Here is an 11064-nt window from a genome sequence, read left to right on the forward strand (position 1 = left end):
GGTGACACCGAAGGAGCACGGGCAGCACCGGGCTGTGACGGGGCCCACCGGAGGAGGCCGGGCAGCACCGGGCGGGGAGCGGCGCTAGGACCCGGCGCGGCGGGGCCCGCCCGGATTCCAGGCTGGCTCCCGGTGTGACGTCACGCCCGGTCCCGGCCCCTCGCGCTCGGGAAAATGCTGCTCTCGGTGCCGCCGCGCTCGGGGCTCCCCGCCTTCGCCTACAACAAGGGCGGCAAGAAGGTACCGGGAGGGACGGCGGGACCCGCTGGGCCCGGTCCGGTCCGATCCGGTGTGCGGTGGCGGGGGGGAACCCGTGGGGGCGGATCCGGGGCCGTCCCGGCGGGACAGGCCCGGGGTGGGGGGGCGGGGAATGGGGGTGCTGGGAAAGGGGGGACACCCGCACCGAGCCAACCGCCCCGTAACACCGGGAACGGCGCGGGGACACCCCCCCGGTGAGCTCCGGTTTCCCGGGGGGCTCGCCGCTATCCACCCCCCCGGTTCGTGCCTCAGTTTCCCTCTGCATCCCGTGATGGGAGGGGGGGGGGGTCACCCCCATTGTCGCCCCCTCCCACAGGGGGGACACCGGGGCGGGGTTTGGGGGGAGGGGAAGGTGGGGATCCCCTGAGTGGGGGGATGGGGGAGAGGGTCGGGGTTTGGGGGTCCTGGGGAAGATAATGGGGTCGGGGAAGATAATGGGGTCGGGGGGAAATGTTGGGGTCCGGGGGGGAGATAATGGGGTGCAGGGGGCAAATTACGGGATCCAGGGGTACTTCTCTCCAGGGGGGAGATTTTGGGGTCGGGGGGATATCATGGGGTTGGGGGGATTTTATGGGGTCCAGGGGGAGATAATGGGGTTGGGGGGAGATAAAGGGGTCAGGGGAAATGATGGAGTCGGGGGGAAATAATGGAGTCCAGGTTGATATAATGGGGTTGGGGGGAAATTATGAGGTCGAGAGTGAGATAATGGGGTCCAGGGTAAGATAATGGGGTGCAGGGGTGAGATAGTGGGGTTGGGGGGAATTTATGGGGTCCAGGGGGAGATAATGGGGTTGGGGGGAAACTATGGGATCCAGGGTAAGATAATGGGGTGCAGGGGTGAGATAGTGGGGTTGGGGGGAATTTATGGGGTCCAGGGGGAGATAATGGGGTTGGGGGGAAACTATGGGATCCAGGGTAAGATAATGGGGTGCAGGGGTAAGATAATGGGGTCCAGGGGGAGATAATGGGGTGAGGAAATATGGGTAGGGTAATATGGGGTGGGTGAGATAGTGTTGAATTTATGGGGTCCAGGGGAGATAATGGGGTTGGGGGGAAACTATGGGATCCAGGGTAAGATAATGGGGTGCAGGGGTGAGATAGTGGGGTTGGGGGGAATTTATGGGGTCCAGGGGGAGATAATGGGGTTGGGGGGAAACTATGGGATCCAGGGTAAGATAATGGGGTGCAGGGGTGAGATAGTGGGGTTGGGGGGAATTTATGGGGTCCAGGGGGAGACAATGGGGTCAGGGGGGAGATAATGGGGTCCAGGGGTCCTTCTCTCCAGCGGGGAGACAATGGGGTCCAGGCTGAGCCCCCCGGGATGGGCTGAACCCCATTCGGGGTGTCTCAGTCCTTCCTTGGGGCAGGGAGGATTTTGGGGGGCTGCAGCAGAGCTGACCCCCCCTACCCCCCCCCCAGCAGCCCTATGTGCCCCCGGCCCAGCCCCTGGGCCCCCCCAGCCCCAGCCCAGCCGGGGGGGCCCCGGACCAGCTCAGCAAAACCAACCTGTACATCCGGGGGCTGCACCCCGGCACCACCGACCAGGACCTGGTCAAGCTCTGCCAGCCGTGAGTGGGGCGGGGGTCCCGCTGTGTCCCCCCCGCTCCCCAGAACCCCTCGGGGGGCTGGGGGTCCCATTGAATCCTGACACCCCCTTTTCCCACCCCCAGCTATGGGAAGATCGTCTCCACCAAAGCCATCCTGGATAAAACAACCAACAAGTGCAAAGGTTTGGGGGACACTGGGGCTGGGCTGGGGGTCGGGGTGGGGGTTCTTTGTTTGGGGGTCTCTGATCTCTCCCCTCTGCCCAGGTTATGGTTTCGTGGACTTTGACAGCCCCACAGCCGCCCAAAAAGCCGTGACAGCCCTGAAGGCCAGCGGGGTGCAGGCACAGATGGCCAAGGTACCGACCCCCCCCCCAACATCGCGCCCCCAGAGCCCCCCCAGGAGCCCCCTGCCCTGGGCTGACCCCTCCCCACAGCAACAGGAGCAGGACCCCACCAACCTGTACATCTCGAACCTGCCACTGGGCGTGGACGAGCAGGAGCTGGAGGCGCTGCTGAAGCCCTTCGGGCAGGTGGTCTCCACCCGCATCCTGCGCGACCCCCACGGCGCCAGCAGGGGCGTGGGATTCGCACGGTACGGGGGGTTGGTAGTGCTGGGGGGGCTGCGGGGGTGGGGGGCCTGGGCAGACAAGGATTTGGGGGGGCTGCACACAGCTGGGGGGGCTGCAGAGGATGGGGGGCTGAGGATGATGGGGAGGGCTGGGGGAGAGGGATTTGGGGGGGCTGCACAGACCTGGGGGTTGGGAGGATGGGGAGGGCGGGCAGATAAGGATTTGGGAGGCTGCACAGGTTTGGGGGGCTCAGGGGTGGGGGGGGGCTGGGGGGCTGCACACAGCTAGGGGGGCTGCAGGGGATGGGGGACAGGGACTTGGGGGCTGCACAGGTCTGGGGGGGCTGCAGGGGATGGGGGGCTGAGGATGATGGGGAGGGCTGGGGGACGGGGATTTGGGGGGCTTCCAGAGGTGGGGGGGTACATGAGGCTGGGGGGACAGGGATTTGGGGGGCTGCACAGGTTTGGGGGGGCTGCAGGGGGTTGGGGGTATATGGGGCTGGGGGGGCTGAGGATGATGGGGAGGGCTGGGGGGACAGGGATTTGGGGGGGCTGCGTGGGGCTGGGGGGGCTTCAAGATCTGGGGGGCTTCAGGGCATGGGGGGGCTCAGGAGGATGGGAATTGCTGGGGGGGTGTGGATTTGGGGGGTCTGGGGGGGGCACATAGGGATGGGGACGGGTATTGATTGGGGGGCTGCACTAATCTGGGGGGGCTGTATGGGGTTGGGGGAGGGCACAGAGATTTGGGGGGCACAGAGAGCTGGGGGGGCTGCAAGGGGCTGGGGGGTGGGACACACAGAATTGGGGGTGTCCCCCCCCGGCCCCCGGCCCAGCCCCGCTCCCCAGGATGGAATCCACGGAGAAGTGCGAGGCCGTCATCACCCACTTCAACGGGAAATTCATCAAAACCCCCCCGGGGGTGCCAGGTGGGTGGGGGGGCCCGGGAGGGGAATTTGGGGGGGTCAGGGAGGGGATTTTGAGGGTCCTGGGAGGGTCCTGGGAAGGGATTTGGGGATTTTGGGGGTGCTGGGGGGGGGTCAAGGAGGGGAATTTGGGGATTTTGGGGATTTTGGGGGTGCTGGGGGGTCAGGGAGGATTTGGGGATTTTGGGGGTGCTGGAGGCGGGTCAGGGAGGGATTTTGGGGGATCCCAGGAGTGGATTTTGAGGGTTCGGGGGGGGTCAGGGAGGGGAATTTGGGTGATTTTGGGGTGCTGGGGGGGTCAGGGAGGGAATTTTGGGGATTTTGGGGATTTTGAGGGTTCTGGGGGGGTCAGGGAGGGAATTTTGGGGATTTTGAGGGTTCTGGGGGGGTCAGGGAGGTGATTTTGGGGATTTTGGGGTGCTGGGGCTGGCTGGCAGCACTGACACCCCCCAGCCCCCCCAGACCCCCTCCTGTGCAAGTTTGCTGATGGGGGGCAGAAGAAGAGGCAGAGCCAGGGCAAGTTTGTGTCCAACGGCAGAGCCTGGGCCCGGGACGGCGACACGGTGAGGGGGCACAATTGCAAAAAAAAAAAACAAAAAAAAAATTATTATTATAAGTTTTATTCAAAAAGGAAGTGTTTCGAATGAATTTTTTAAAAAGGATTTTGTAATTTCTATATCGCTGACAGAGCTGACAAAGTCACTGTAATATATATAATATATATAATATACATAAAGTATTATGCATATACTATATATTTTATATATTGTATAATAATATGTATATTATATATACTACTATATTATATATAATATATGTAATATATTAAAATATATAAATTTAGGTACTTTTATTTTCTAATATATTTCTAATTTTATTTTCTAATATATTTTCTTTTCAAATATATTCTAAGAGATGTTCTATTTTTGTTTATGTATTTATATTTACATAAACATATGTTTATGTCTTATCTATGTAACTAATAACTAAATATATAAATAACAAATATGTATTTATAAATACATATTTATATATTTTATAAATATATATTGTATATTAATGTATTAAATATATGTAATATATTCATATAAATAGACATATATTTATAAATAAAAATAAATATATATATAACTATAAATAAAACTATAACCAAATATTTATTTATGACCCTTTCCCCCACAATATATTCTACTACATTTTCTATTTGTATTTACATAAACATATATTTATTTTTTATTTTTATTTTTTATTTATTATTTAGGCAAATAGAATGCATAAATAATGAATAAATATATGTTTTAAAATAAATATAAATATATATAAAATATATATCATATATTTATTTATATTCAAAAGATATATTAATATTATCTATTAAAAATATAAATAAGTATAAATAAATACATATTTATCATATATTAATATAATTTTAATTAAGCTTTTAGATTATATATTCATATAAATATAAATAAATATCTTTATTAAAAGTATAAATAAATATATATTTATTATAAATATTAATACAATTGTAATTAGAATTACATATTCTTATAAATAGAAATATATATTTATGAAGAACTATCAATAAATATATTTATTATAAAAACAATGCAATATTATAAATTATAAAATTATAAATAAATGCAACATTAAGTAAATTTATATAATATATTCATATATATATAAATTAAAAAATATAACTTATTATATAATTTATTTATGACTCTTTCCCCCCCCAGGGCACCGTGACCTTGGCCTACGACCCCGCCACGGCGCTGCAGAACGGGTGGGTGCCCCAGGGCCCCCCCGTGCCCGTCGGGGCGGGGGCTGCCGGCCGCGGCCCCCCCAGCCCTGACCCCCCGCCCCGCAGGTTCTACCCCGCGCCCTACGGGCTGGCCCCCGGCCGGATGCTGCCCCCCGCCGCCCTGGCCCCCTACCTGCCCTCCCCGGTGTCCTCCTACCAGGTACGGGGGGCTGGGGGGGCTTGGGAGAGGGGGGGTCCCCGCCGGGCAACGGGGAGACCCCACCTGCTGCCACCTGGTGTCACCCACAGGTCCACGGCCCCGCCTGGATGCACCAGTCCTACCTCGTGCAGCCCACGGTGAGCCACGCCCACTGCCACGCCCACGTCACACCCGGTGCCACGCCCAGTTCCATGCCCTGTGCCACACCCCGTGCCACGCTTGGTGTCATGACCCAGCGCTACGCCCTGTGCCACGCCCCGTGCCACACCCCGTGCCACGCCCCGTGCCACGCCCCGTGCCACGCCCTGTGCCACGCCCCGTGCCACGCCCCGTGCCACGCCCCGCGCCACGCCCGCCCATGCCACACCCTGAAGGATTCAGGGGTGGTGGGAACCCCCTCTTGGATCGGCCCCACCCACACCTGCCCCACCCTGATGGGGGAGGGGATGTTGGACCCCCACCCCTGCCCCACCCACCTTTGTTCCACCCCCTGTAGCCAAGCCCCTCCCACCTTTCTCAGGCCCCACCCACCTTGACTCCACCCCCTGCAGCCAAGCCACTCCCACTTTGGCAGAAAGCCGCACCCACTTTTGTCAGGCACCACCCATTTTGGTGTCACTTTGGGGGTCCCTGGGCCCTGTCCTGTGTCCCCTCCCCATGGGTGCAAAGTCCCAGTGTCCCCCTGTGTCCCCCCCAGTGTCCCCATGTCTGTCCCCATGTCTGTCCTCATGTGCCCATGTCTGTCCCAGTGTCCCCATGTCTGTCCCAGTGTCCCCATGTCTGTCCCTGTGTCCCCATGTCTGTCCCGGTGTCCCCATGTCTGTCCCCATGTCCCCCAGGGCGCGGTGCTGGCCCCCGCCGTGTCCCCATGTCTGTCCCCATGTCTGTCCCGGTGTCCCCATGTCTGTCCCCGTGTCCCCCAGGGTGCGGTGCTGGCCCCCGCCGTGTCCCCATGTCTGTCCCCATGTCTGTCCCTGTGTCCCCATGTCTGTCCCGGTGTCCCCATGTCTGTCCCTCGTCTCCCCAGGGCGCGTGCTGGCCCCCGCCGTGTCCCCATGTCTGTCCCCATGTCTGTCCCGGTGTCCCCATGTCTGTCCCTATGTCCCCCAGGGCGCGGTGCTGGCCCCCACCGTGTCCCCATGTCTGTCCCCATGTCTGTCCTCATGTCCCCATGTCTGTCCCGGTGTCCCCATGTCTGTCCCCATGTCCCCCAGGGTGCGGTGCTGGCCCCCGCCGTGTCCCCATGTCTGTCCCCATGTCTGTCCCTGTGTCCCCATGTCTGTCCCGGTGTCCCCATGTCTGTCCCCATGTCCCCCAGGGCGCGGTGCTGGCCCCCGCCGTGTCCCCATGTCTGTCCCCATGTCTGTCCCCGTGTCCCCCAGGGCGCGGTGCTGGCCCCCGCCGTGTCCCCATGTCTGTCCCTGTGTCCCCATGTCTGTCCCGGTGTCCCCATGTCTGTCCCCGTGTCCCCCAGGGCGCGGTGCTGGCCCCCGCCGTGTCCCCATGTCTGTCCCCATGTCTGTCCCCGTGTCCCCCATGGTGCGGTGCTGGCCCCCGCCGTGTCCCCATGTCTGTCCCCATGTCTGTCCCGGTGTCCCCATGTCTGTCCCCGTGTCCCCAGGGCGCGGTGCTGGCCCCCGCCGTGTCCCCATGTCTGTCCCCATGTCTGTCCCCGTGTCCCCCAGGGCGCGGTGCTGGCCCCCGCCGTGTCCCCATGTCTGTCCCCATGTCTGTCCCCGTGTCCCCCAGGGCGCGGTGCTGGCCCCCGCCGTTGACCACGCCGTCCCCCTCCAGCCCTCCGTGGTGGCCCCCCTGGCCCAGCAGCTCGGTCACCTCTCTCTGGGCAGCGCAGGCACGGTAAGACCCCCCCTCCCCACCGCGAGACCCCTCCCCAAACCCGCGGGGACCCCTCCCCGACCCCCCTGACCCCCCCCCGGTGTCCCTGTCCCCAGTACGTCCCCGCTGCCGCCGCCGTCCCCGGAGCCTTCATCCCCCCGTACCCGCCGGTGCCCCCCGCCCTCCCGCTGGAGGTGAGTCGGGGGGGGTCCGGGACGGCTTTGGGGTGCAGGATTTGGGGGTCCGGGAGGGGGGTTTGGGGTGCAAGATTTCGGGGTTCAGCGTTTGGGGGTGCAGGGTTTGGGGTGCAACTTCTGGGGGTTTGGAGGTTTGCGGGTGCAGGATTTGGGGGTTTGGAGGTTTGGGGGTGCAGGATTTTGGGGTGCTGGATTTGTGGGGTGCAGGATTTGGGGTGCAGGATTTGGAGGAGCAGCGTTTAGGGGTTCAGGGTTTGGGGCTGCAGGATTTGGGGGTGCAGGGTTTGGAGGTTCAGGATTTTGAGGTTCAGGATTTGGGGTTGCAGCGTCTGGAGGTGATTTGTAGATGCAGGGTTTGGGGGTGCAGAATTTGGGGGTTCAGAATTTGGGGGTTCAGGATTTGTGGGGCGCAGAATTTGGGGGTTCAGGATTTGTGGGGTGCAAGATTTGGGGGCTCAGGATTTGGGGGTTCAGGATTTGTGGGGTTTAGGATTTGGGGGTTCAGGATTTGTGGGGTGCAGGATTTGGAGGTTTTGGGGGTGCATTAACCCCTCCCTCCCCGCAGGACGGTGGAGCCGCCCCCACCCACGCCCCCATCGAGTCTCCGTCCGAGCCCGGCGCCTTCCCCTACCCCTACCCCAAGTAGCGGCGGGGGCCCGGCCCGAGGGACCCCCCCCCCAAAACCACCCGGGATGGGACCCCCGCCCCCCAAAATCCCCCGGGACGGGACCCCCGCCCGGTGCCCCCCACCCCGGGAAAGCTCCGAGCTCCGGGTGGGGGTCCCGGCGTGGGGTTTGGGGGGGGGGGGTCCCTCTGTTCCACCCCCTCCTCTTCCTCCCCCCTCGGAGGGCTTTTCTTCCTCCCGCGTTTTCTAAAAAAACTGGGAAAACAAAAAAAACAAAAAAACCAGGAAAAAAAAATCCATACGCGCAAAAAAAAAAAAAAAAAAAAAGCAAAAAAAAGGCCAAAAAAAAAAAAAAAAAAAAAAAAAAAAAAAAAAAAAAAAAAAAAAAAAAAAAAGGCAAAAAAAAAAAGATAAAAAAAGGCAAAAAAAAAAAAAAAAAAAAGAAAAAAAGATAAAAAAAAGGCAAACGCCGCCGCTGCCGCGCGCTGCCCCGGGGGGGGCACCGGGGGTCCCGGCCGCCCCCCACCCCTCGTGCTTCCAGGGCCCGCGGCCCCGCCGGCCCCGGTGCCCCCCGTGCCTTCTGCTGCCCCCCCCCCGGTGCCCCCGGCTCGGGGTCTGGGGGTGCTGGGGAGGGGGGGGGCCCATAGAGAACCCCCCCCCATCCCCCCCCACCCACCCCAACCTCCGGGCACAGCCCCCCCGCAGGGCCGGGGGTGCTTCCCAACCCCCCCCCAGCCATTCCTGCCCCGGGGGGGTCGGTCAAGTGCAATAACCCCCCAAAACCTCCCCCCACCCCCCGCTTTGACGGGCGCCCCGAGGGTCAATCAGGCACTTTAGAGCCCCCCCCGCGCCCCCCCCCATCCTCGCTGTCCCCCCACACCCAGCGACAATCAGGGGGTCCCGCGGGGGGGGCTCTTGCAACCAAAGATTGGGGGCGGGGGTCGCAAGGTGGGGGGGAACTGAGCATCCCCATCCCCCCTCACCCCAAAAAAAAGGCTTCACACCCCCTCCCCCCACCGGGGGTCTGTCCGTCCATCTCCCCCCCCGCCAATATCCCCCCCCTCCCCAAATTGCTTCCAGCTCCTCGCCACCCCCCACCCCAGAACTCTCCCCAGGGGCCTCCCGGTTCTTCCACCCCCCCCTGCCCCCCCAAAATGAAATACAGGGAGGGGTCCCCAGACCCCCCCCCACCACCACCACACATCTACCTCACCCCACAGCTCGGGGGGGGCGCCCAGCCTCATTTTGGGGGTGTCGGGGGTTCACCCCTTGCCCCCCCCCCCCAAGGGGTGACGCCCCCTCCCCCGGTTTCAGCCATCACCCACCTCCCCCTTTTGCTGCTACAACCCAGCCCCCCACTTTGGTCGGGGGGCTGTGGCCCCCCCAAGGAAGGAACCAAAGAGGGAGACCCCCCCCCCCAACCCAACCCCCCCCAAATCCTCCTGGACCCCCCCCCCGGGCTGGGGGGGGGCACTGGGACCCCCCCGTCATGCTGAGCCCCTACCCCGCTGCTGGTTTGGAGAGGGGGGGGCTGAGATTTTTTGGGGGGGGGGGGGGTCCCATCAGTCCTGGGATGGGTTGGGGGGGAACTCAAGGAAAATTCGAGCCCCCCCCCCTTTTTTTCAGCCTCCCCCCTTTAATTTATACGTAGCGCATTTTGTACAGGTTTTTAAGTTGCTTTTTTTTAAAAAAGAAAAAAAAAAATCTCGAGAGGTTTCTAGTTTTGTATTTTTCTTCCTCCTCGCTTCCGCGCTCGCCCTCGCGACCCCCCAAATAAAAAATACAAAAACCACCCCCCCCCCCGCGACCTTAAACACCCCCCTCCCAAACCCCCCTTCGAGGTTATTGTTTGTTTTTTTTTTAAATAAAAAACGGCAAGAAAAGGAAAAAAATTGAGGTTTTGTTTGTGAGAGAAGGGGGGGGAAAAGGGTCCCACAAACCCCCAATCCAGGGGTCCCAAACCCCCCCACCCCAAAAAAAAATAGGCTGGACCATGGAGTGTTTATCAAATGTGAGATTTTTATTTTCCAACGCAACACGCGGGTGGGGTGGGGGGGTCCTACAACTTTTTTTGGGGAGGGGGCCACGGGGAGGGGGGGGGGGGGACATCAACAGGCAACAGCGAGGAGGGCGTGGGGGGGGCGGAAATTGTGGGGGGGGGGGAGGGAACAGCCCCCCCCCCCCCCTCCTCTAAACCTTATCAAAAAACGAGCTTGGTCCTAAAAATATAGAAAGAAATAAATTTAAATTCACAAAAAACCTGTACAATTATCAAAAAAGTTCACTAAAACAACACGGCTGGTTATAGAAAACTGCGGGGGGGGGAAGGGCAAAGAGTGACCCCCACCCACCCAATAATCCCCCCCCAAGGGGGTGGGGGCCAGCCGGGGGGGGGGTTTGGGGGTGGGGGGCGTCAAACTTGGGGAGGGGGTGGGGGAAAAATGGGAAGGGAAGGGGGCAACTTTGAACTGAACGAACAGCAGAACAATACGGAGACTCCCAAAAACGTTTCCCACGACAGAAAAAATAAAACAACCCAAAAAAAAAAAAAAAAAAAAAAAAAAATCCAAAAATAAAATACCAAACCCAAATAAACAACCCAAAAAAAAAAAAAAAAAAACCCAAATAAACAACCCAAAAAAAACCCCAAAAAACCAACCTGACGGATCTGAAAAAAAACGTGACTTAAAACCACAAAAAAAGTCCGTTTACAGCGCAGTTATTTAGATAAAATATAAATATTTATGCGTAATATAAAGTCAGTTCAAATAGACTTCAAATCACCTCTTTTTAAGTTTTTCCAAAGCAAAAAAATAAAATAAAATAAAAAGTTTCTGAGGTTTTTTTTTTTTAATCTGATAGAAAAAAGGCTACTTTGAGACGGGGAAGGGGGGTTTTGAGGGGCGGGGTGGGGGCGCGGCCGGACCCCCCCCCTGCCCAGGTAGGTGAGTTGTTTTCAGTGCTCTGTGGGGCTGGCTGGGGTGGGGGGACACACACATGGGGACCCCCCCCCAAAAAAAAAGCCCCTCTGGCCGCTGACCCCCAGAGCGAGTACCCGTAATATCCTGGCCGGGGTGGGGAGAGGGGGGGAAAAAATGGGGTGAAAAGGAGGGGGGTCCTGACCACTCCTTAAATACGGGGTGACC

General features: G+C 58.2%; 1 protein-coding gene across 2 annotated transcripts; it reads left to right on the top strand.

The window, feature by feature from the left end:
• The first annotated feature begins 101 nt into the window (after positions 1-101).
• Positions 102-8207, top strand: RBMS2 (RNA binding motif single stranded interacting protein 2). 2 transcript variants are annotated; one of them, XM_030967245.1, is made up of 13 exons: positions 102-240; positions 1678-1826; positions 1929-1987; positions 2070-2161; positions 2240-2397; positions 3220-3299; positions 3750-3859; positions 5036-5082; positions 5167-5260; positions 5350-5397; positions 7010-7117; positions 7213-7290; positions 7859-8207. In XM_030967245.1, exons 1-13 carry the CDS (start codon positions 175-177, stop codon positions 7937-7939), a joined length of 1170 nt encoding a protein of 389 aa, XP_030823105.1. In that variant the 5' UTR covers positions 102-174; the 3' UTR covers positions 7940-8207. The 2 variants fall into 2 exon arrangements, with proteins under 2 accessions (XP_030823105.1, XP_030823104.1); XM_030967244.1 differs by having other exon boundaries at positions 2070-2397.
• Positions 8208-11064: the final 2857 nt, after the last annotated feature.

This window comes from Camarhynchus parvulus, chromosome 29 (assembly GCF_901933205.1).
Source record: "Camarhynchus parvulus chromosome 29, STF_HiC, whole genome shotgun sequence".
Taxonomy (NCBI): domain Eukaryota; kingdom Metazoa; phylum Chordata; class Aves; order Passeriformes; family Thraupidae; genus Camarhynchus; species Camarhynchus parvulus.